Source organism: Trachemys scripta, chromosome 10 (genome assembly GCF_013100865.1).
Source record: "Trachemys scripta elegans isolate TJP31775 chromosome 10, CAS_Tse_1.0, whole genome shotgun sequence".
Lineage (NCBI taxonomy): Eukaryota > Metazoa > Chordata > Testudines > Emydidae > Trachemys > Trachemys scripta.
Window position 1 is genome coordinate 60,584,097 of NC_048307.1, and position 26,691 is coordinate 60,610,787.

Here is a 26,691-nt window from a genome sequence, read left to right on the forward strand (position 1 = left end):
TGAAGCTGTTTCCCTAGACTTGGAACATGTATTATACAGTATTAACTTTACATGCAGTGTAGGAAAATATTTTACCAGGACAATAATGTTCAGCAGATTGTGAGTTTTCAAATGATACCTCACAGGCATACTTTGTACAAAATTTATCATAGCCTTGTAAAAAGGATGAACATAAGGATACAGATGTCACAAGCATCTGAACAGTAGAGAAAGGAGATGAAGTAAGGAATGTTTGGCTACATTAATTGTTACTAAAAGAATTCAGGGTGGACTCTCTCAAATCCATTTCCCCAGTCTCCAGAAACTGGTTATGAATTCACAATCTCATGGAGAGAGGGGGTAAATCCCTGTCACCTGAGGCATTTTACAATCAGGACTCTAGTTCATCGTACCCATTCAAGTTGGCATCCATTTCACAGATGTTTGCAGAGTTTGTATGTAGAATTAAAGAACATCTGTTCCCTTTCTGTACAGGACAATTGCCAGAATACTGATGGCTCTTTGAAAGCAACATATAGGGAGAATGCATATCAAATCGATTACAGATTTTTTAAAAGGATTTTTCAATTTAAACTAAATACATTTTTCCTTTAAAATGTAAAATGTTAAAAGTTGCATTTGAAATCATGATAATCTGTGTTAAGGCCTAAATTTACTATTATATATTAAAATAATTTAAATAAATAAAAAGCAGCATCAGTGAACCTTCCTCAAATGAATTAAAGGGTGTTGCTTTTTTTAATTGTATACAGAAGGTCAACGTAAGCTTTATAAATAGATCACAATGTCATGCATTGCATTAAGTATCTATGTTATTTTCAGTCTTACAGTGGAGCACGTTACTTACGTTTTTCCAAATGTAAGTATTTTCAGTTTCTGTTGTGCAAAAAAGCTTTTGACTTAATTACTTTTTATTTCATTTAAGTAGTAGGTGCACAGAGAATATTTTCTTCATTTGGTCTAGTTCATTCAAATTTGAGAAACCAGTTGTGTTCCTCTTTCAGATTATGAATAAAAACCAGGATGAGATCTACTAATTCTAAAAACTTTAAGGAAATGGGGCTAGATTTTCAAAGGTATTTAGACTATAGACACCCATCTGTATCTTTAGGCACCTAAATACTTTTGAAAATCTGACTCATGGTGACCAGAAACAACCCGTCAATTCACTAACTATACAGTTAATATTTCCTTTGTTTAATAAATCAGTTAGTTTTAAATGCAAAACATGTTTTGATAAACTTAATTTTTTTTCTTATGTATCCAGGGCTTAAGGTAATATAATTTAACTAATAAAAACCATTTTAAAATGCTGGTTTTGTACATTTTTAATTGAATTCCAGCTTCAATCCAAATGCAGTTTGAAACCAATTCTGAATATAAAGTTATCTAGTAAACAAGAAATACTTTATTCACCATTTTCTAACCAAAAAAAAGTAAAAAGAGTCTGAATAAATGTATGTTGAGGCATATGATTTCTTAAATAAATGTGTATGTGCAAATATAGTGTAAAGGCTATATTTGGTTGCAAATCAATGTTTTAATGGTTATACCAACCAAGGGAAATCAACCTTTCTTTAGGAAAATAACTAAAAGGTACAAATGCAAAACAAGATTACAACCAGTAAAGGTTGCTGATTTAAATTAGGATTAAAATCAGTGCTTTAAATCAGTTTGATTGAAAGTGCACCCTGCTGCGTATCAGCACTTGGATGGTGAAATGACTATCCCTTCCAGACTGGCCCCAGATGGGCTCTCAAAGCATTTGAGACAGTGTGGATAAAAATCAATGCTTTTTTTTAAAAAATCAAAAGAATCTGATTTTTTTTTATTTAAATTGGATTTTGAGGAAAAAAACTATCTAAAGATAGTTTTAATTAAGATACATTATAGCTCAAAGATATCTCATTGTGGAATAGGGATTATAAATTCTAATTATAATAATATATGGAGATATACCTATCTCATAGAGCTGGAAGGGACCCCGAAAGGTCATCAAGTCCAGCCCCCTGCCTTCACTAGCCGGACCAAGTACTGATTTTGCCCCAGATCCTTAAGTGCCCCACTTAAGGATGGAACTCACAACCCTGGGTTTAGCAGGCCAATGCTCAAACCACTGAGCTATCCCTCCCCCCCGAACATATAGAGACCCCACCCCCATAGAGACAGACAGAGAACTCTCCTAATGGACTCAGCTATATAGAATCATAGATTATGTTGGACGGGACCTCAGGAGGTCATCTAGTCTAACCCCCTGCTCAAAGCAGGACCAATCCCAGACAGATTTTTACCCCAGATCTCTAAATGGCCCCCTCAAGGATTGAACTCTCAACCCTGGGTTGAGCAGACCAGTGTGCAAACCACTGAGCTATCCCTGCCCCCGGTAATAGTATGAGACAATATATTCATGTAATGTTTAAGAAAAGTTTTGTAAATGAGATCAATAGTTCATGGATTAGGGACCCAATCTTATGGGGTTCCAGGGTCTTCTGTATAGATTATTTAGGTTAATTTTTCTATCTACCCAATGGGACTCAGTGCTCAGCCTAGAAGATACCATCAGAGATGCTTAGTTTTGAAGTTCTCAAACTGTGGATTTGTGTCTCCAGAGATAACATGCTTGTTAACAGCAAAAATGTTTTTTAAATAAATAATATATAGAGATGAGAAATAACAGGCCTCAACCCTATTGTCCCTCTGCAAATTTGTGTACACAGAGTCAATCCCTTACCTCTCTCTAAAACTGCAAAGTTTCAAAAAGTTCAATGAATAGAAGATTGTTGGTGACGGACTAGATCTGGACAAGGAAAAGAAGTCTGGAGATAAATGTGAGAAGGGAGGGACAGGCAGTAGAAACAAAAGTGAAACTGGTTGAACAGCATATTCCAGAAGTCTTGAGGTCTTTCTGAGTGTAGCCTTCATTGATTTGAGATCTACCATACCATTCTCTCACCAGAAGGGAAAACCTATAATGGCAGCAGGCCGTAAAAGAGACCCAGTTTGGGAATATTTTAATGAAGTTCCTCTACCTGTGGGTAAGACAGGCATGCGTGAAAAATGCAAACAGTGCAACAAAGAAATGCAAGGCCTGGTTGCCCAAATGAAACAACATCATGAGAAGTGTTCCTTCTCAGGAGGAAGCTGCATTGAAGATGATGAAAGGAACATGTCTGAACATGCAGGATCTTCAGGTTGGCAAACTTTTTTATTTCATACTTCTTTCTTAAGGACTGCCTGTCTTCCTTCTGGACTATTCTTGAATTCTCATGTTTGAGCAAAAAATATAGTTGTTACTCTGTGGTACTATCATTTTAGATGCAGTTGTGATAAAAATGAATAGCTGAAATAGGCATATCTTCCTTTTACAATTTCACCTTTAAAGTATTATTGAGTGTCATTGAATTCAGTGAGTAATACTAAATGAGCAGTATGGTAATAATAATTAAATAACTGCATTGACTTATTTTGTTTAGGAGACTCCATCCTCAACATACAGGATTCTGAAGACTATCCACCTTCGAGATCACCATCATTTTCTATAGTTTCAGAGTTATCTGCCAATGATAGTGTTTCAGTCACATCATGTATGTCACATAACCACAGTATATCACCTGTAGCAAAAAGGGAAAAAAATCTCCATCATCCAGAAACAACCATAGATAAGTTTGTGATAAGAACCAGCAGATTACAAAAAGAGGTAATTGATGAAAAAAATTGCCTGGTTTGTTTATGCAACAAACTCTCCTTTCCGTATGATTGAGAACCCACACTTCATTAACATAGCTCAGTCATTAAGACCAGGATACAGTCCACTCAGCAGAGCAGATGTTGCAGGCAAATTGTTGGATAAAGAGTATGAAAGAGAAATTGAGCAGTGTGCAAAAAGTCTAGAGGGTGAAATTGTTAATTTGAGTCTTGATGGGTGGAGCAATGTCTACAATGATCCTGTTGTATTCGCTTGTGTGACAACAGAAGAAGGGAATGTCTTCCTTACAGAAACAATTGATACATCAGGAAATGCACATGCAGCAGAATGCTTACAAGAAGTGGCAGTAAAAGCTATAACAAACTGAAAAAAAATTCTAATGTCTAGTACGCAGCTTGGTCACAGACAATGCTGCAAACGTATCCAATGAGAAGAAATTATTTAGAAGAGAGTCCCAAGCTAATAATATACGGTTGCAGTGCTCATTTAATGCACCTCCTAGCCAAAGACTTCAGTGTTCCAGAAATAAAAACTAATGTTGTTGAAATTGCAAAATACTTCCCTAACAACCACTTTGCAGCAGCTGCTCTGGAAAAAGTGGGAGAAACCAACGAATTCTCCCACAAGACATGATATGGAACTCAGTAGTGGACTGTTTTGAGCACTAGATCAAAAACTGGCCTAATCTGATGACAGTTTGTGAACAAAATTGTGAAAAAATAGACAGCACTGTCACAGCCAAAGTTCTCAGCATTGGGCTTAAGAGAAATGTTGAACACATGCTGAGTACCCTGAAGACTGTTTCTGTAGCCTTGAACAAAATGCAGGGAAATAGCTGTTTTATTGCTGACGCTGTTGAAATTTGGAAGGAACTGAGTGAGGTGTTAAAAAGAGAAATATGCAATAAGAGTTAAATGACAAGCATTAAAAAAACGAATGGGACAAGCACTATCTCCAGCTCATTTTCTTGCAAATATTCTCAATACTACCAGGTACCAGGGTCAAACCTTAACTGCTGAAGAAGAGGAGTTAGCTATGACATGGACATGCAGCCATCATCCCTCCATAATGCCAACTATAATAAACTTCAGAGCTAAGTGTGATCCATTCAAGAAATACATGTTTGCTGATGTTTTAAAGAAAGTCACACCATTGAACTGGTGGTGGAAGTCACTTAAGCACTTGGATTCAGAGACTGTTGAAGTGATAATCTCACTTTTAACAGCAGTAGCTTCTTCTGCTGGTGTACAAAGAATATTTTCTTCCTTGGGACTAATTCATTCCAAATTGAGAAATCGTTTGGGACCTGAAAAAGCAGGAAAGCTTATTTTTCTTTTCCAGATTATGAACAAACAGGAAAATGAAGGTGAAGACGACCGAGTTAGCTGCAGAAGCCAATATTTTAAGTTTCTCACATTGACCTGGCTGACATAGTCGATTTAATTTTTTTTTTAACATTTCATTTAACTTTTTTTGTTAAAATATTCTATGTTTGCTGTTGAAGAAAAAAATCCAGAATACATAACGTTGTTGTTTTAGTTAAATAAAACAATTTAAATGTCTGTCTGGTGATGTTCTCCTCCTAACACAGCATGGCAAGAAAATCCTCCAAATACACCTCTACCCCGATATAACGCGACCCGATATAACACGAATTCGGATATAACACCATAAAGCAGCGCTCCGGTGGGGCGGGAGGGACGGGGCTGCGCACTCCGGCGGATCAAACCAAATTTGATATGACGCGGTTTCACCTATAACACAGTAAGATTTTTTGGCTCCCGAGGACAGCGTTGTATCGGGGTAGAGGTGTATTAATGATTAACCTGTTGATTGGAGATAGTTCACCTCCCAGTGACTTCATAAATATCTGCTTCAGTTATCTTTGGTAAATGAAATAACCAAACAATCATTCATTTTCTGATATAGCTGTAAAACTAATCTGAAAAGTTTTCAAAATAAATCACTTTAAAAATGTATAGTGTGTACCTACTAAAATGAAACCTACATCTATCTCTGAGTTGTGAAGAATGTGTGTATTAAGGTTATAACAACCAACAAAAATGCACTTTTATGTAGAAATCCATGATTAAATTGAGTCTTCCTGACTAGTGATTTAAATCATGATTTAAATAAATTTGATTTAAATCAAATCCACTCTGACTTGAGAGCATGCAGAACTTGAAGCATATGATCAATGACATTAAAATCAAGGGGACTATTCATATGCTTAAATTTAGGCATGTGCTTACATACTTTGTTGGAGCAGGGCTGTAGTAGCACAGTGACAACACTTCAGAAATGCATATAAATCGATTTAGTGTGAATTTTCTGTTAGGTGACTTTATCTCAGCTCTTATTTAATTTTCTTTCAACAACTGATGTTCTCAGGGCCAATCTTGATGCATGTGAGGTGCAAACTGTCCTGAAATGTTTGCTCTGGTTCAGGTAACATAAGTAGGTCAGCAGGTGTCAGCATCAACCATACTAAAAATAGAGCTTGTGGAGGCGAGGTGGATGGGCTTCTGCTGGTGCAAGTTTGTGACATTGTGCAACTCTCCCAAGTATGTTATCTTATTTAGCTTTTCATTTATGATTAAGGAGCTACAATAAATACTCCATTGTTAAGGTTAAAAGACAATTTACATGTAGGAACATAGGAATTGCCATACTGAAACAGTCCCTTGATACATTTAGTCCGGTATCCTATCTCCAAAAGTGGCCAAAGCCCAGTGGTTTACACGAAGGTGCAAGAAACTTCCTACTCCTTAATAGATCGAGACTGGCTTAAGCCATGAAGCATGAGGTTTACTATCTCTTCCAAAATTTATAATAGCACTAACTATTATAGCTCTGGATATTCTTGTTATCCATATAAATGTCCAGTCCCTTTATGAATCTTACTGAGTTTTTTGTCTCAAAGATACCTTGTAGCCGTGAGTTCCAGTGCTTAATAACGTGTAATTATTTGTGTAAAAAAAATTTCTTCATGTTCCTTCATCATTTTCAGAGACTCCCTTTAGTCTTAAACTTCCTGTTATTATTAACAGGTGATCAGAGAATACTTGTTTGGTATGGAAGGTTTGAAGTAAATTGCTGAAGTACAAAACGCAGTTCTTGAGCTATAAGGGAAAAATTATGATTTCTTGTGCATCAAAACTTGTTCTCACTGTGTGTTTGTGTCTCAAAAAACATCTGGCCTGAGAAGTTCTCAATAGTTCTATTAAGTATCAGTGTAAACTTGTGCATGCTACCCAGGCAGCCCTCTTGGCTACAAAAAGAGCCTTCGGAATGTAAAAAGGGTGGTTGACCACAATGATCATTTGTTTAAATAAATAAATAAAATGGAAAAAATCACAGATTAATCTCCCCTCCCCTGCAAAATTCTGGCTCATCCCCTTTTTCAGTCACTGGCATCTGGGGTTCATAATTAGAGTTCCTAGCTCATAATTAGAGTTTCCTACTCCTGATGGCCCTTATCTTTTCCTTGTCCATCTCCAGGGCTGGTACATGGCAGTGCAAATCTCCACCCCCTTCATACTGCCCCTCAGATATGTGTTCTTAGCTTCAGCAGCTCTGCCAACAGTGCCACCACAAGAAAATCATAAATCACCCTTCACTCTGTACTTCAGCCAAGGAAACTTCTTTCCATCCCTTCTAGATGAGATGGTAATCCAAGGGAGTGAGTGGATCATTCTTGCAAGCACTCGTGAGGGCTCATGAGGATACTCCAGAAGCTCTCTCCCTCTCTGCTGTCCTTAGAAGCTGATAGTTCTCGCACACCTCACTGTCCATGGTCTGGGCACCAAACCTCTTCCTCCTCCCTCTTCGGAACCAAACTACCTTTGCTTTTTTTTTGCAGAGAACAGTTTGTCTATAGTGCAGATTGGAGAGAGGGCACAATTGCGGGCATTCCCATAGTTGTTCTTCCCCTTCAACATTCAGCCCAAGTCATTCAAGATGTGGACAATTCAGTTCTTAAGTGAAAAAGGAATTGAGAGGTGAAGGCTGTAACATGCTGCAGCATTCCTAGTGTTATTCAAACCTAGTGACTGCTGCTCCCAAGTGAGATGTCTAGGAGGCACTTTCTGAGCACATGATGTATGTTGCAGGCCATTTGGCCTAAAATGATGTATCTAGAGAACCATAATTAAGAGTTGTCTCATGTGCAGCTTTTAAACACCTGTGATGTGGAAAGGAAACAGTGTTAGAACCCATTTACACAGGCATCATTTTAAGAACATGCTAGTCCTGGAACTGTTACTAAACTTTCTGAAGATCAAGGTTGTAACATGACTTGGTTACAGGAAAAAATGTGGATTAGTCCTGACTACACAGGTAAAAACAGTTGCCTGGAGGCTTTGCTGTTTGTCTCTGACTTTCAGGGACATTGTTTCCAGAGAGATCTTTTCTCAGTCTTCTGTATCTCCATCTCCCCTTCTGCATTCAATTGTCTTTTCAGTTTTTCACCATCTCCGTGTTGTGTCTCCCACCCTTCCATGCACTAGTAGCATTATTAAGCACTTCTAGCATTACCTATTACATGCTAATATCACTTCCACACTGGTATTCGACACTGTATACTGCTGGACTCTCCCCAGACTGTCCAAGGGGATTTAAATGCTGTACAATCTGTTCAGCACTTCTTGTCCATGGCACAACCTTGTGTTTTGGAATGTGTAATTTTTAAAAGTGCTATAAACATTAACGACAAAAAATAGATTGAAGATGCTTAAAAAGTATATTCACTGCCATCTACTGACAATTATGTGAAGGACACACTGTCAGTATTGTGTTAACTTGGATACTGCAAATTGGGATTTCCAGAAACAATGCTGATGCAAAATACTTGAGCAACAACATAAGCATATCCAGCTTGCCCAGCACCAAGGGGTTTTATCATCAGTATTAGAAATAAATGTAATCAGTAAATAACTATTCCAAGTACAAAACCCCTCATCAATGTTTTCATTGTGTGTGTTTGTGCGCACGCATGCGCACATGTTGCCATGTGTATAGGTTTAGAAATATCACACAACATACATGGCATAAGTCACTTTTGTTCTTTTCGCTTTCAGGAATAAAAGGGATCCCTCAACCCTCTGCTTTTATACCCACGGCTGAAAGTAATTCTTTTCAGCCTCAAGTGAAAACTCTTCCATCACCAGTTGATGCCAAGCAGCAGCTACAGCGTAAGATCCAGAAGAAGCAACAGGAACAGAAACTGCAGTCTCCTTTGCCAGGAGAGTCTCCAGCAAAGAAAACAGAAGGAGCTACAGCCAATGGAGTAACAAGTATTTCTAATGGAAGTCCTGCAATCTTGTCTCCTCAACCTATCGGTATCGTAGTGGCAGCTGTACCCAGCCCCATACCGGTAATGTGCTCCAACAGTTTTCAACCCAGACAACCTTATAAAACTGTTTTTCTCTATTTTATATTTATTCTGGAAATATTTAAGCAAATAGAAAGTTATCATAGACTAATGGCTTCCTGCTGCTATACGAACGTTGAGAGATAGATGCAGTGACCCTTCTTTTCCTGTTCCACGGACTTTTTCTGTTATTCCAAATAAGTGACAAAGCCATAAATGTAATAATTTTGTCTGATGGATGTGGATGTAGTAGAATGACACCTATACAAAATGGGCCACGTTCATCATTGGTGTGAGTCATTGACAGTGGCACTTAAACCAGGAATAATTTGGGTTTTAAATGGGAATCATTATACCTTTAGGGCAAAATTTACGTGAGTTCTGAAGATTGTACAAGGCCCTATGCATTGCTTAAGCCCTTCATATGGTATGTAAATGTGGCTTCATTAGTCCAGAGGGCTTTGTACTGGCATCAGTTTAACCTTTATTAGAATATTTGTGCTGTACAGACTTGTTTGTTTTGGCTGAACAAAAGCTGACTTTTGTCTTTATTGTATATTTTGATAGCTAAGTTTCTGCCTGAATAATGTTTGATTTGTGTTTTATTCACTGGTGGAAGTTTAAAAATTAATGTTTGAAGATCTCTTCCCCTCTTTGTCTATCTTCAATCAACACTCCAAGGCCCTGCATCTGAATCATAGACAAATAGGGCTGGAAGGGACCTGGACATGTCAATGAATGCCCCTTCGTTCTGCAAAAGTGCACTTAAAATAGGGCCTCAATTTTACAAGAATCAAGCCTCTAGTCTCTCTAGTGCAGATTTGAGTTATCTGGATTATTATTTGTATTACCATAGTGCCTAGGAGCCCTTGTCATGGACCAGGGCCCCTTTGGGTTAGGCAACCAGGATTGTTTGTTCTGTTCTGATTTTTTGCTGGCCTTAGTACTCAACTGTATTGTCTTTCATTCTTTCCCCAGGAATTTGGGGAAGAGGTGGGCTAGGGATAGTGAGGCCTTGTTGCTTTGTCATTATATCTGCTCTCGTGATCTGATGTGTAAGTTGTGGGGCAGTTGGCCATTGAGGTGGAAGAGCAGCTTTACTGTATGTTTTGAGTATTTACTGTGACAGTCTGCAAGGAGATTATATCTCTTTGGGATTGTCCATGATGGTGGTGATGTGAGTGTTAGTATTCTGGAAGAGCAACTAGAGTGTAGGATGGGTGCCTGTTTGCAGTTTTATATATAAATAACAGTGCAGCATCCTTTTAATCCTGAGGATGTGGCACTCTGACTCCCTATTAATCGAACTTTATCCATTAGATTATGTAGGGCATGCATACTTTTGTTTTAAATTGTGTGTCCTTTTTCTCCACATACAGGTACCGAGGACCAGACAGCTGGTGACATCTCCAAGTCCCATGGGCTCCTCTGATGGCAAGGTTCTTCCGCTCAATGTTCAGGTGGTCACTCAGCACATGCAGTCAGTCAAACAGTCACCAAAGACTCCTCAGAATGTTCCAGCCAGTCCAGTTGGTGACCGTTCCGCCCGGCATCGTTACCCACAGATCTTACCTAAGCCAGCAAACACCAGTGCTCTCACCATCCGCTCGCCTACTACGGTGCTTTTCACCAGTAGCCCAATCAAGACAGTTGTGCCAGCTCCACATGTAAACTCCTTAAACGTGGTAAAAATGACAGCAATATCTCTTGCCCCTAGCAGCAGTAGTGTACCCGTCAAACACACTACTTCATTGAACAGTAGTACAGGAGCAATGGAAGAATCGAGGACTGTTCCTCAGATTAAAAATGGGTCTGTTGTTTCACTTCAGTCTCCAGGATCCAAGACAAGCAGTGTTGTAGCTACACCTGCAGTTGAGATCAAAATGGAACCAGAAGCATTACTGGATGAGAACCCAATACAGTGCCAAGAGAATTCTGATGTGTCTAAAGCTATAAAAGGAGCACCAGGCCTGCCTGCTGCTCAGAGGAATCATTTTGAGGGTACAACCTTGAAAGCTTCAACTGAGAGCATCAGTGAAGTGAAAACAGTTAAGGGCTGTGATCAGAGAGCTGAAGGAGCAAGGACCAAATATAAAGCCCGACCTAAAGAAATCATACCAGTTTCTTCAGCAGGCAATAATCAAAGCACTCTTACTCTCTCAGTTGCCACTCAAAACTTCTCCAACCCCAGCATCAGTTCACCTCCTAGTGGTGATTCTACTATTAAAGATAAAACATGCACTAAAAGTCCAAGGAAGCGACTACCTTCTACGCTTCAGGAGTCCCAGGTACCACCTGTAAAGAAACCACTTGTGGGGCAGCTTTCAGCAGGTAGCATGGAAGGTCAAAAAGGAAGCAGTGTTAAGAAGGTTCAGAAGGTTGTATCATTAACTAGAAATGACAGTACTACAGCACTTGCTCAAGTTCCTAGCAAGGTCACTATAAAAGTAAATTCTACAGCTTCAACACACTTAGTGACAAACTGTCCATTGAATTCCAATGTTATAAATACCAGTGATTCCACTTTGGGACAGCAGCTCACAGCCTCATCTCCAGATATAAAAGTAAAATTGGAAGGAAATTTGTTTATCTTAGAAAATGATTCAAAATCTGATGGCAGCTTTAATCCAAATCCATGGCAGCATATCACTAAAACCTCTGACTTTACATCTGTGAACTCTGAACAGCAGCAAGATATCAGTGTTATGACTATTGCAGGACAGTCTGACTCTAATGATTTACAGGAATCTGTATGGGAGCCAGTGCACTGTGAAGGAATACAACAGGATACATACAGCCAGCAGTTACAGAGCCAGATCCAAGAATCAGCTTTGGGTCAAATACAAGCACAGTCCTCAAATCAATTACCGTTACCTCTGCAGTCTGAGCTAAAAGAATTCGAACATACAGTCCCTCAGTCCAACGAAAACTTCTTTTCATTTGATGATGACCTTACACAGGACAGCATTGTGGAGGAACTGGTGCTCATGGAGGAGCAAATGTCAATGAACAGTTCTCATCCTTATGGTAGTTGTCTGGGAATGGCACTGCAGAATCAGACAGCAGCTCAAGGAGCTCCAATGTCATCTCATCCAAGCAATACGCACTTCTACCATTCAATCCACAACAATGGCACTCCAATTCACACTCCCACACCTACCCCGACTCCCACACCTACCCCGACTCCGACCCCAACACCCACGTCAGAAATGATTGCTGGATCTCAGAGTGTGTCACGAGAGAGCCCGTGCTCACGACTGGCTCAGACTACTCCTGTAGACAGTGCTCTGGGAAGTAGCCGGCATACACCCATTGGCACACCACATTCAAACTGCAGCAGCAGTGTCCCTCCTAGTCCTGTGGAATGCAGAAATCCTTTTGCATTTACTCCAATAAGCTCCAGTATGGCATATCATGATGCCAGCATTGTCTCGAGTAGCCCTGTGAAACCAATGCAGCGACCTATGGCTACTCACCCTGATAAAACCAAACTTGAGTGGATGAATAACGGGTACAGTGGAGTCACTAATTCATCAGTTTCAAATCATGGCATTCTTCCAAGCTATCAGGAGCTAGTGGAAGACCGTTTCAGGAAACCTCATGCTTTTGCAGTTCCTGGCCAGTCATATCAGTCTCAGTCCCGGCACCACGATACTCACTTTGGTCGTGTGACTCCTGTGTCACCTGTATCACATCAGGGATCCTCTGTAAATAGCACCAACAAGCAGGAAGGCTTTGCTGTTCCTGCTCCTCTTGACAACAAAGGAACAAGTTCCTCTCTCAATAACAGTTTCAGATGCCGGAGTGTAAGCCCTGCTGTCCATCGCCAACGTAATCTTAGTGGAAGCACTGTCTATCCAGTTTCTAATATACCACGCTCTAACTTGACCCCTTTCGGAAGTCCAGTGACACCTGAAGTTCACAATGTGTTCACAAATATTCATGCTGACACTAGTGCCAATAATATAGCTCAAAGGAGTCAGTCAGTCCCTTTGACTGTCATGATGCAGACAGCCTTCCCCTCTCTTCAGAAACAAACAAACACTAAAAAAATAACAAATGTGTTGTTAAGCAAACTTGATTCTGATGGCGATGATGCAGTGAGAGGTTTGGGAATGAACAACATGCCTTCAAATTACACAGCGAGGATGAATCTCACTCAGATTTTAGAAACATCCACCACTTTTCCTAGTGCCAACCCGCAAAATATGATCAATTCCAGCACTTCAGTTTATGAATTCCAAACACCAAGTTACCTCACAAAAAACAGCAGCACCGATCAGATCAGTTTTTCTTCTGGAGATAACCAAGCACAATCAGAAATTGGAGAACAGCAATTAGATTTCAGCAGCACTGTAAAAGACTTTTTAGGGGAGGACAATCTGCAAACCAACCAGCAGCTGGTGAATCAGGTGGTGTCAGATCTCAATAACGTTGCATCTGTCTTTTCCAGCGACATCAGGTTGTCTTCCGACCTCTCAGGCAGCATTAATGATCTGAATACTTTAGATACAAATCTACTGTTTGATCCAGGTCGTCAGCAGGGACAAGACGACGATGCTACACTGGAGGAATTAAAGAATGACCCCTTGTTTCAACAAATCTGCAATGAATCCATTAACTCAATGACTACATCAGGTTTTGAGTGGATGGAGAGTAAGGATCATCCTGCTGTTGAAATGTTGGGTTAAATTTGTTTAATAATATGTATGTAGCACACTGTATCTGAAAGACAGACGTATTGTATTTGTCTTAATGGAAGTGCCTCCTGCAGCAGAAACACTTGCTAAGAATTGTGGCATTTTTAAAAAAAGAGTTTGCTGTACAAGTTGCTTATTCTTCAGCTGGGAATAGGCAGTCTTTTCAATTTTAAATAAATTTCTGAAGGCTATTGAAGAGCCAGTATTAGAATTTAAATTTTATAGGGTTCCCACTTAATAGCATTTCTTATTGTAGCAAAAATATATATACAAAGTGATTGAAAACCAGCATTCACAACTTCAGTAGAGGTGTTTGGAGGGTTTTAAATCCAACTTACTTGTTACTAGAGATTCAGTACTTTGTATTGCCTGCTACTTCTGAGGAGATGTTTGATATTGGCCTGTGTTATTCAAGTCAGAAATGTGTGGGACTTGTAGACAAGTAGGCGGCTGATGAGAGGGAGGGGCTACAGCTTGATGAAGGGCATACAAGTGGTGTTGTCATTGAGCATTACCCAGAGCTGCAGTACTGTGGTGAACCATGAGAAATGTCTGTGGCACCATTTACATCTATGATGAAGGGCTAAGATAGGAGAAAATAATGGGAATGATCAAGGAAAGAGAAAAATGCACTAAAATTTTATTTTAAATATATATATTTAGTGTTTTTAGCCATAGATATCCATGACCTCACCTTAATGTTATTTTAGTTTTCACTTTAAATGTTGGGTTTTAATATGAGGTAAAAATGCATGATAAAAGATTCTGAGCACTGAGGCTTAATAAAAGTAGACATATGTATATTAGAAAATGATAGTTACTGTTTTATTATTTATCAGAATTAGAGAAGGTGACATGACATTTGTTTTCTTTTTTCAGTAGAATGGCTGCATGAGCTTATTAAAGTATTACTGTGTTTAAGATTTGTTATTAAACCTATCTGTTCTAACCTAATGGGGGGTAGAGGAAGGTGTTTTTCCTCTTTATTTTTCAGTAGGCTGCCCCTTTCTGTGCCTCCTGGAAAAAAAAGAAGATGATAAAAATGTTCTGATGTTGGCTGATAACTATTAAAAATAACTTCTATAGAGCCATAATGTTACCAGGCACTTTACAAACATGCAGCAAGACACATGAAGTCCTCGGGTAAAATTTTCAAAAGTGCTTATGTCCCATTTTCAAAACTGTCTTGGGTACTAAGAATCCTAAATCTCATTGACAGTCAATAAGATTTAGACTCCTAAGTCATTTAGGTGCTTTAGAAAACTTTAACCCTTGTCATTAAAAGTAAAAGAAGAATTCAAGTATTGTAAAAATCTCTAGTGATGAACACAGAAAGGTACTTAACCAGCCGAGGCCCTAATGCTACAAAGGGGATCTGCACAGGCAAACTGACTCCCATGTGGAGTCTCACTGAGATGCCAGGCAGACAAATCACTTTGTAGTATTGTTCCTGAAGCTTTGTAAGGGGTTTACTATTTCTCCTATGGACTGATGACATCAGTAGAACTTAAAGCAGAGTGTCACATTAGAGGTTTGTGAGGTCGTCAACTTGTGTTGGAGAGAGGCAGAATGCTGCCATCTAGATTTGGCAAACAAGGAAGAGAGGACCAGATTTTCAGCTCTTGAAATGTATTTTGGTAATTTCTTGGTTCTTGAAATGTATTTTCGTAATTTGTGGCATTTCTGCTAATGATCTGAAATCTTCAGTATTTGATTTGACAGCATTCATTTTCATGGTGCTGCTGCACTAGCACTCCAGATGCTAGTACATCATTGCTTCTCCTGGTCCCTGGGATAAAAGCACTGAACTAAGGCAGCCCCCAGCACGTGAGCTCTTCTGATGAAGGACAAACAGTGGTGCTATGCTGCAGCACCTGATTCCACGGGCAGCAGACCGTAGAGAGAGTTCATGCCCCTCCTAAGACAGACTCCTTTTGTTTTCTTAAGAGAGACTTGCAAATTTTTTCCAGCTTGTGGGGGAGGTATTATTATATGGTAAGCTTTGGGTTTGATTATTTCAAAGTTCTGTTGATTTCTACCAATAAATACACATTAGAGCCATTTCCCTTTTTGAAAGAAGTTGCCCAAGGTGGATCTTGAACTGATGTCTTTTGAGATGCTCAGCGCTTTGCAGATTTGATCCTGTATCAAGTGCCAGCACCACTGTGCATATGTTAACCCTGCACTTCCAGCAGGCCTAACATGGGGGGATGACAAGGGACGGCATATACATGGGGGAGCATCTGCACTGGTATTATGGTGTTCTATGTATGTGCATGGCATTCTTCCCTTGCCTCTGTGCTGCTAGCACTGCACAATAGCTCAATACAACTAGTCACCTCCAAATTCTTGTGTTTTAAGAACTGACTTTTTCTAAATTATGCAGCCATCACCGAAGGTTTTTAAAATATGTGTTTAAAACCATTTTTAAATCAAACGCTACATGGGGGCCTAGCAGAAAGTTTTCCTTTCACTTAATTAGCAGGCAAATAGGAATACTATTTAATCAGTGGATTTAAGGCAAATGTGTGTTTAATTCAATAAGGATTCATTAAATTACCAGGCATAGGGGTAAAATATTTTCATTTCAATAAATGGTGCTAGGCTAGCTCACAGCTTTGTACATTGGTATGTATTAGTTTATTGGTGTTTGTGTGTTTGCTGTTAAAATTAATAATCTGTTAGATCCCTGTTCTTAGTGCTAGTTACTTCTTTACTGTACATTGAGACAGAGCACTACTGCACACCAAAGTATGCAATACCCAAAGGAAAACTCTGTGATTCTAACTAATGGAAGCCTGTCTGTGTCAGATACTCCAAAAATAATAATTTGAGTCAGTTCTGACCCCTTGTTTACATTACTGGCTTCCTACTAACATGAGAAAATAATGAAATTATTTTGATAGCATATTTTGCTAAAGTATAAAGACTAGTGAATTTGTACCCCATGTACAGTATTGCAGCAAACACTTTAAATTTGGTTGGTTAGTCCAGCAAACTTTCTGGGGTTCATATATTGCACTAAATTTCTGTTGAACCTGTGGCAGGCACGTTCCTTAGGATAAATGCAACCAATACGGCCCACAGATAAAAACTTTTTAATGTGTTTCATTATTAAAAGGCAAAATGTCATAAAAATGACAGATGAAGTTGTCTTATGTAGCAATGTGCATTGATCTCAATGAGATATTTCTATTTCTTATTCTCTTACGTGAGAATATTACAGCAGGAAGAAATTAAGTTTAGTTTGCTTCACCATGTTAATACATGATCACAAGACGTGCATGAGTGTTATTGACTTATCTTGTACAGTACTAGGTATATTCCTGTAACCACTTTATTTTTTTTATTCTTTTGCTGTATTGAAACTGGTTCCGTGTTAACCAGGCAAGCATAGTTATTCACAAGTAATTTACTTTTTTATGTTTACTAATTTAGCTTAGTTATTGTTTAATATGTTCTTTTCTTGGATTATTTTTTATTGTTCTGGTGTTGAAAAACATTTTTGTACCATTTTATCATGATAAGAATTCATGAAGTAAAGAATTTGCAAATAATTGCAATAAGCACTGACTTCTGAACTGAAAAGAAGGAAAGCATTTCTTGTGCAGTGCATCTGAGGTTCATATAATAGTCTTGTACTATACTGTGCTTTCTTTACTGCACCATAAGGAAAGAAATATCCCTGTTCTACATTTTCATTTAGTGCAGGAAATCCGATTCCCCGCCCCCAGTGTTTTGTTGTCTGTTGTACTGCTGAAACTACAGTAGTTGAATATTGCAGTAGCATTTCAGTTATTTTTTTTTATTGAAAGTGCTCAAAATTGTTTTTTAAATGTTTTCAAAAACAATAAAAACATTTTATATTAAACTGTCTTGTTGAGTGTTTTCTTAGCAATCATTTGGGAATGTACATTGATGTTGACAAAATAAGGACCTTTCTGATTTGTATAAAGCAGGTCACTAAAATACCCAGTCACATCTTAAAGCCCTGATCCTGCAAAGATTTATAGTTTACAGTCTTACCTTTTAACACATGAATTGTCCCAGTGAGATCAATGAGACTAGCTCATGTGCTTAAAATTAAGCATGTGCCTAAATCTTTGCAGGATCAGGACCTTAATTTGCACTATGAGTTCTCTTGAATGTGAGGAATGGAAGACAGTAAATGTTGCTGTATTTTTAAAAGACACTGAGGAGATCCAGGGAATTAAAGATCAAGTAAACCTTAATCTGAACCTGGTGAACAGGTTGAAGTTGAAACGTTCAACTAAATCTAACTACCATGGCTCCTGCAAAGGAAGAACATGTCAGTAAAATAGTGAATAAAGGACAGCAATTCAGTTAGATTTTAAAAGGCTGTCGACAAAGTTCTGAAGAGGTTACTAAAGAAACTAAGTAGTCAATGTGTTAGAGATAAAGTACTGTCATGTATTAGGAACTTGTTAAACCAGAAAACAAAGAGCAGGAATATATGATCAGTTTTCATCATGTCAGAAAGTTAACAGTGGAGTGCAACTAGATTATATACTGGGACCCAGTGTAGTTCAGAGTATTAATGTTGTAATGAAGGAGGCAAGCAGTGAGACGGTAAAATCTGAAGAGTACAAATCTAGACCATTTTGCATTAAGATTGTGAGAAATGTCAGGGACTTGAGTAAAATGGGTGAATGGGCAACACAAAGAAAGATAAAATTCAATGTCAACAAATGCAAGGTGACGTGCCTATAGAAAAAGACCAGGGCATCATTGTGAACAGCTCATTGAAGATCTCTTCTCGATGTACTGCAACAGTAAAAAATGCAAATAAAATATTAGGATGTACAAGGAATGGGATGGAGAATAATACTGGGAATTATAGTGCCATTCTAGAAATCAGTGGTTTGCACTCATCTGAAATAATGTCCAGGTCTGGTCACTCCATCTCAGAAAAGATAAAACAGAAGTGATAGAAAAACATGGAGAGACCAAAAAAGACTGGGACCTTTGGAGATGAATAAGAAGAGCCATAACAGTAATCAAAATAAGGAATGGTGTAGAGAACGTAGAAGGGGAATCTCCTGTTCACCCTTTCTCATAGTGCAAGAACAAGGGAACTTTCAATAAATTTGAAGGGAGGGAATTCAAAATTAATAAAAGGAAACATTATTTCACAGACTGTGTAACTCATTGCCACATAGTATTGAAGCCAAGATTAGCAGGCTTCAAAAAGGAGTTTCACATGTATATGAATAATAAGAATATTCAGTATAAACATTAAACAATACCTTTGGAAAGGCTATAAACGTACAACCTTTGGGGCATAAGCTAACCTCTAACTTGGTTTAGTAGGAAGTTTTCCTGGGGGCAGGTTATCTGTCTCACACCTACCTACAACAGGGTTTCTTCCACTGAACAAGCTGAAGCTGGTCACATTCAGACAGAATGCTGGACTAGCTGGAACCCTGTTCTGATGCAGCTAAGTACCAGCTTTCATTAGATATCCTACAAGGTAGCGTTTGCATCATTCACCCAAGACTTGGCTACCATAAATGAGAAACATGCTTGACAGGTGTCAAGGTTTCTTCCCCACTCTGAACTCTAGGGTACAGATGTGGGGACCTTCATGAGAACCTCTAAGCTTAACTACCAGCTTAGATCTGGTTTTACTGCCACCACCCAAATTATTTATGAGTCATTTGGGATACTCTGTCTACCTCCCCCTTAGAATATCTCCCTCCCAAGTATTATAACCCTTCCCTGGGTAGCCTTGAGAGACTTCACCAATTACCTGGTGAACATCGATCCAAACCCTTGGATCTTAAAACAAGGAGAAATTAACCATTCCCCCTCCTTTCCCCCACCAATTCCTGGTGAGTCCAGATCCAACCCCCTTGGATCTTAAAACAAGGAAAAATCCATCAGGTTCTTTAAAAGAAGGCTTTTAATTAAAGAAAGAAAGGTAAAAATCATCTCTGTAAAATCAGGATGGAAAATAACTTACAGGGTAATCAGATTCAAAGAACCCAGAGGAACCCCCTCTAGCCTTAGGTTTAAAGTTACAGCAAACAGAGGTAAACCCTCTAGCAAAAGGAACATTTACAAGTTGAGAAAACAAAGATAAACCTAACACGCCTTGTCTGGCTGTTAGTTACAAGTTTGAAATATGAGAGACTTGTTCAGAAAGATTTGGAGAGCATGGATTGATGTCCAGTTTCTCTTGGTCCCAAGAGCAAACAACCCACAAAACAAAGAGCACAAACAAAAGCCCCCCTCCCCAAGATTTGAAAGTATCTTGTTCCCTTATTGGTCCTTTGGTCAGGTGTCAGCCAGGTTACCTGAGCTTCTTAAGCCTTTACAGGTAAAAGGATTTTGGTCTCTCTGGCCAGGAGGGATTTTATAGTATTGTACACAGGAGGGTTGTTACCCTTCCCTTTATAGTTATGACAACAGGATACTAGATGTATTAAGGTGATTGATTTTCAGGCCCTCCTCCCCCCCCCCCCCCAATTTTATATTTTTGCAGGCATGTATATATTTCAAAATACATCTCAAATCGCTAAGTACCAGCTTTCATTAGCTATCCTACAAGATAGCGTTTGCATCATTCACCCAAGACTTGGCTACCATAAATTCCCACCTTAGGATCCTTTTGTCCCAGACCTCAGCTCCTATATTCTAGAGTCATTCCCACCTACTTTATATTCAGGTTACTTTTGGGGGCTTGTCTTTACTGCAGAGTTAACTTGGTCTCTTACTTGGGTGTTGTCCCTAACTGGCTCCCATCCACACACAAACCTCTGACCCAAGTGTGTTCATGCTTTACACCTATGCTAGCTGTCTTGTCCTGGAGTACTGCTTACATTTGGGCTGGTAACTAATCCACTTTGCAGGCTAAACTACTCCAGTGCTGATTGAACTCCAGTGCCTTCCCATAATTCTCCCCATGTGCCCAAAAGTTCTATCACAATTCACTGGGAAAAAATCATAGAGCAGCATAGCTTACTGCAGCACAAAGAACCATGGGTATGTCCCAAACAATTCCCAACACTTCACGTGAATGAGCATAGTACCAATGTGGATGCAGTTGAGTGGGATGCACTCAAGTATGACACTGCAGTGTGTCCACTCTCACCTGGGCAAGGCCAACCTCGGTGCTCCCACCTGAATGCTGACTACTCCTGCTCTGATGAGTTAAGAGGAATTCATCTACATCTTCCTGCAGGGGCCCACTACCCTGCTAACAGACGTGGGTAACAGTAGAATCGTGCCACCCTGTCACACATGGTCTAAGAGTTCATCTTGGATAAATGAAATGAAATTGAACACAGGAAAATCTGGGATGAATGTTTCTAACAGTAACGTGTAGTAAATGATGAAATATTCTGAAATCTCCTTCAATAAACTAACAAAAAACAGCACTAATCTGAACTGGACTCTTGAAAAAATGTAACCATTGTTTTTGAGTAGTGGTTTAGAGAGGTAAAATGAAACTTGTGAACACTTAAAGTTACATATAAATTGTTATCTCTGCAAGATTACTTATGGTTTTATGATGTCTTTTGAGTTTGTTTGGGCTCAGTTCTTCCTTGCTTTTCCTGTTCAGCTTGTCAGAGATCCAGTTTTACTTTACCTGTTTTCTGAATGCATGCATGGCATAGGTGAAATCAGCACAGACTGAGGATTGATTTAAAATGTAAGGTGCTAAAGATACTACAGTCTCATTCCAGGAGTTTCCAGCATTTCAGCAACTGCAGTGAACAGTTGGTTTGAAATGTAACACACTGTTACTTGCTGGCATTTTGTAATTATGGTATAGTTATAGCATTTTGTTTCCGTGATTAGAATGCATGTGAAGTATAGAAGTTGTTACAGCAGCTTGAGGAAACCTGCTTGTTGAATTATATTAGAGGAGGAATGTCTTCTTCCACTCACCTTTACTCTGACAAATGTATTTTATATCTTTTGAAATACAAGGGATGAAAACACAAAGTCAAAACTGACCTCTATCCAGATAGCTTAATAACTTTCAAATTTACCGTTATAAACTCCTTAATGCTTCTAAATATAAAATTATATTCTTCTTCGAGTGATTGTTCACGTCCATTACACATCAGGTGTACGCGCGCCGCGTGCACGGACGTCGGAAACTTTTTCCCTTAGCGGCTCCCGTCGGGCCGGCGGGGCCCCCTCCTTCCCGCCAGAGCGGCGCCCCGCTCCAGGGTATATATATCCCTGCCGACCCGACCACTCCAGTTCCTTCTTACCGTCCGTGGCGGCGTTGGAACAACTCTGTCTCTCGTCTGAGAATGTCCCTTAGCAATAGTCAATTAGAGTTATCTAACAGTTATCAGTTAGTTGTTGTAGTGTTTAGTCAGTAGTTAACAGCTCATTAGAGTACTTAAAGTTCCTGCCGGGGTTGTTTGTTCAGCCCCGGCACCGGCCCCGGGCGGCGGGGTATGCCACACGCCCAAGGCTTCAAGGCTTGTGCCACGTGCCGCAGGCCCATGCCATTGAGCGACCCCCACGCTTCGTGTCTTCGTTGCCTGGGGGAGGCTCACCAGAAAGAGCGCTGCAAGATCTGCAAGGCTTTTAAGCCCAGAACTAAAAAAGAGAGGGACTTTCGCCTTAAGCAGCTGCTCATGGAGATGGCGTTACAGCCCTCCACTTCGACGGCACCGTCTGCCTCCGTGCGGAGTGCCCCTGCCTCGGTGCGGGAACCGGCGCCGGTGGGTCATCCGAAGACTGCGGCACCGACCCAGCGGGGAAATACACGACGCCGATCGTCTTCGCCGGCGAAAGTGAAGGGCCAACCTAAGGCCCGAGGTCGCTCCCCGCACAAGAGGGCGGCACCGGTAAAGACCTCGAGTGCCCCTAAGGCCGATATGGCCCCAACACGGACCCCGGTAGTGGCTCCGGCGCCGAAGGGCCCGTCGAGCCCTGGGATGGGCGCGTCGAGCGAGGAGGAAGGGCTGGAGGAGCTCGTGGAACAGCCCTCCACTCCGGACACGTTTGAGGCAGCTAAGGACCTCATTGCCTTGTCCGTTGAGGCCCCAGCACGCGCTGAAGGCGCCCTGCCTATGCTGCCGCGCAGAGGCAAGCCGGCGATGGTGCGCCCATCACGGTCGCCGTCCCGGCACCGTTCCAGGGACTGGTCCCGGTCGAGCTCCGCCTCGGTGGACTCCCGGTTGCCCTCGGTGCAGGAAGCACCGCAGCAGTCGGGCTTCAGCAAACGGTCGGCACCGACTCAGCAACCAAGCACGAGTCGGCACCGCGAAGCATCGGCGGGTCGTTACCCGAGGCCGACCAGTCGTAGCCGTTCCCGGTCCCGAGATCACCGGTACCGTTCCAGGTCCAGGTCGGCAAGGCACCGTTCCAGATCCTGGTCGCGGAGGCGCTACTCCCCAAGACCAGACCGGCACCATCCGACGGCGCCACCGTGGCCTTCCAGATCACCGTCAGTGGTCTCGGGGACTGACTCAGACCGATACGGCGGGTATGCCCATAGGTCACAGGCCAGCAGGGACTACGGTCAGTCCCAATGGGGCCAGCCGAGCCAATGGCCATTCTGGACACCCTGGGCCTACCACCAACAAGGGCCCCCATCGAGAGCCTCGAGATCCGGGCCATCCCGGTACCGATCCCGCTCCCCGCAGCACCGCCCGCAATCGTATAGGGAGGCAACGGTCTCTAGACCACCGGAGCGGGAAGGAGTGGACTCGGCACCGAGTACGGTACCGTCCCAATCCCACGCTGCGGGTCAGGCCGCAGAGGAACAATTGGCTGACGCAGGTTTACAGGACAATGAGGATGGGCAGAAGGCCCCGACCTCTTCCTCCTCGCCAGATGAGGCGGTAGCGGGCACACTGGTGTCCGGCCCTCCCCCGATTGACCACCGGGCACACCAAGACCTGCTTCGCCGGGTAGCCCTCAATCTGGGCTTGCAAGCGGAGGAGACTGTAGAGCAGGATGACCCCATGGTCGATATCCTGAGCCCAGAGGGCCCCTCCAGAGTCGCACTCCCGTACAGTACAGTCCAGTACAGTCCAACTATAAGACGGTGTGGCAAACACCGGCCTCCAGTGCACCAACTGCAAAGGGAGTGGAGAGGAAATACTTCGCCCCATCTAGAGGGTTTGACTTCCTCTTTCTGCATCCGTCCCCCTGTTCTTTGGTGGTCTCGGCGGTCAATGAAAAGGAGCGGCATGGCCAGCAAGCTCCTGCCCCCAAGGGCAAGGAAGCCAAGAGATTGGACTTATTCGGGAGAAAAGTCTATTCTTCGGGGGGCCTTCAACTGAGGATCGCCAATCAGCAGGCGATTCTAAACAGGCACAATTTTAACTCTTGGGCATCAGTCGCCAAGTTTAAGGACTCCCTCCCATCTGACGCGCATCAGGAGTTCACGGCCCTGGTGGATGAGGGAATGGCAGTGGCCAAGACCTCTTTACAGGCCGCACTAGACTCAGCAGACGCTGCGGCTAGAACAATTGCGTCGGGAGTCGTGATGAGACGTTCGGCGTGGTTGCAGGCTTCAGGTCTCCCGCCGGAGGTGCAGACCACGCTGCAGGATCTCCCATTTGAAGGTTCGGGCTTGTTTTCCGACCAGACGGATGCCAGGCTACATAGCCTTAAGGACTCCCGAGCGACCCTTAAGTCATTGGGTATGCACACCCCGGTAACGCAGCGTAAGCCCTTTAAACCCCAGCCGCCGCAAAGGCAATACCACCCTCGACCCCGACACGAGCCGTACCGCCGTCGAGGCAGGGATAACAGGCGGAGACGTAACAATACGCCTAACCAGGGCCAGAGTCACGGCCAGGGCAAGCCACAGCCGGGAAATAAGCCAGGCTTTTGAAGTTACGCCTGAGGACAGCGTACCATATCCCATTCCGGATCCTCCTCTGTCTTTCAAAGACCGCCTGTCCCATTTCTACCGGGCATGATCGCGCATAACATCGGACCAATGGGTCCTGCGCACAGTGAAGGCGGGCTATACCCTCCAGTTTTCCTCGCCCCCTCCCTGCCATCCCCCTTCCCCGTCCCTCTTCAGGGACCCTTCTCACGAGCAACTTCTCAAGCAGGAGGTTCAGACCCTTCTCGCTGCTGGAGCAGTAGAAGAGGTTCCAATAGACCTGAGGGGAAAAGGATTCTACTCCAGATACTTCCTGATCCCCAAGGCAAAAGGAGGCCTCCGTCCTATTTTGGACCTGCGCGATCTAAACAAGTTTCTGATCAAAGCTCGCTTCCGTATGGTCTCCCTGGGAACTATTATTCCATCCCTGGATCCGGGGATTGGTATGCTGCCCTCGATATGAAAGACGCCTACTTTCACATCTCAATCAATCCGGCCCACAGACGTTTTCTGCGCTTCGTCGTCGACCAGCGCCACTTCCAGTTTACGGTCCTGCCCTTCGGCCTGGCGTCAGCACCACGAGTGTTCACAAAATGCGTGTCCGTGGTAGCAGCCTTCCTTCGAAAGAGATGGATGCGTGTATTTCCGTACCTGGACGATTGGCTACTCGCGGGCAGGTCGGAGGCCGAGGTCCGGTCTCACGTGACGCTGGCCCTGCAGACGTTCGACAAGCTCGGCCTCCGGGTCAATGTGCCCAAGTCCACGTTAGTCCCCACACAGAGGCTGGACTTCATAGGTGCAACCCTGGACTCGGTAACCGCACAAGCGAGCCTACCAGAGGCACGGTGCAGGTCAATTCACAGAGCCGTAAGCATGGTCCTAATGTTCCCCACGACAACGGCAAGGTGTTGCATGCAGATTCTGGGGCATATGGCAGCTTGCACACACGTGGTCAGACATGCCCGCCTGAGGCTTCGGCCCCTACAGTTGTGGTTCGCCCATACGCACCGCCCCAACAGAGACCCATTGGATCAGGTAGTCACGATCCCAAACCAGGTGCTCGGCTCGCTACGCTGGTGGCTAGATCGCCACCAGGTATGCGAAGGGATCCCCTTCGATGCCCCACAGTCCACTCTGACGTTGGTAACAGACGCATCGGACTTGGGTTGGGGGGCACACCTGGGAGAACTGCGGACCCAAGGGCTGTGGTCCAGAGAAGACAAGCTGTTTCACATCAATCTGAAGGAGCTAAGAGCGGTTCGCCTCGCCTGTCAGACCTTCCGCGCCACCTTAAAAGGTCACAGCGTGGCAGTCCTGACGGACAACACTACCGCCATGTTCTATATAAACAAGCAGGGCGGGTCACGGTCTTCTCCCCTCTGTCGCGAGGCGCTCCAATTATGGAACTTCTGTATAGCCCATGCGATACACCTCATCGCGACGTATCTTCCGGGGATTCAAAATGGTTTAGCAGACCGCCTCAGCCGATCCTACCAAATGCACGAATGGACGTTGAGGCGAGACGTCCTGCATTCGATCTTCCGGAGGTGGGGCTTTCCCCGGGTGGATCTATTCGCCACCAGGGACAACAGCCAATGCCCTCAGTTCTGCTCGTTCCAGAACCTCAGCCGGGGGTCATTAGCAGACGCTTTCATGATTCCATGGGGAGGGTGCCTGGGATATGCCTTCCCTCCATTCCCACTCATACACAAGGTTCTCCTCAAAATCCGCAGGGACAGGGCGACGATCAAACTTATTGCCCTGGCCTGGCCACGCCAGCATTGGTTCACGTCCCTGCTGGAGCTGTCAATAGCCGATCCAATCACCCTCCCCCTCCATCGCGACCTAGTCACGCAAGACAAAGGTCGCCTACTCCACCCGAACCTGTCTTCGCTACATCTCACGGCATGGCATCTCTCTGGCTGAATGAGGCAGAGCACAGGTGCTCTCACCAAGTCCAGCAAATCCTCCTTAATAGTCGGAAGCCCTCGACAAGAGCGACCTATCTAGCAAAGTGGAAAAGGTTCTCCTACTGGTGTGAGCCTCAATGCATACAGCCTTTACAAGCCTCGGTTCCGTTGAT

The 26,691-nt window shown here is 42.6% G+C and overlaps 1 protein-coding gene across 1 annotated transcript in view; it reads left to right on the forward strand.

The window, feature by feature from the left end:
- The window catches only part of RFX7 (regulatory factor X7), a 107,113-nt gene extending 89,494 nt beyond the window's left edge, over window positions 1-17,619 (forward strand). The window contains exons 8-9 of the mRNA XM_034782888.1: window positions 8,785-9,080; window positions 10,457-17,619. Of these exons, the coding sequence (XP_034638779.1) occupies window positions 8,785-9,080; window positions 10,457-13,768 (3,608 nt within the window). The 3' untranslated portion in view covers window positions 13,769-17,619. The remainder of the gene's footprint in view (window positions 1-8,784; window positions 9,081-10,456) is intronic.
- The last annotated feature ends 9,072 nt before the right edge of the window (window positions 17,620-26,691 follow it).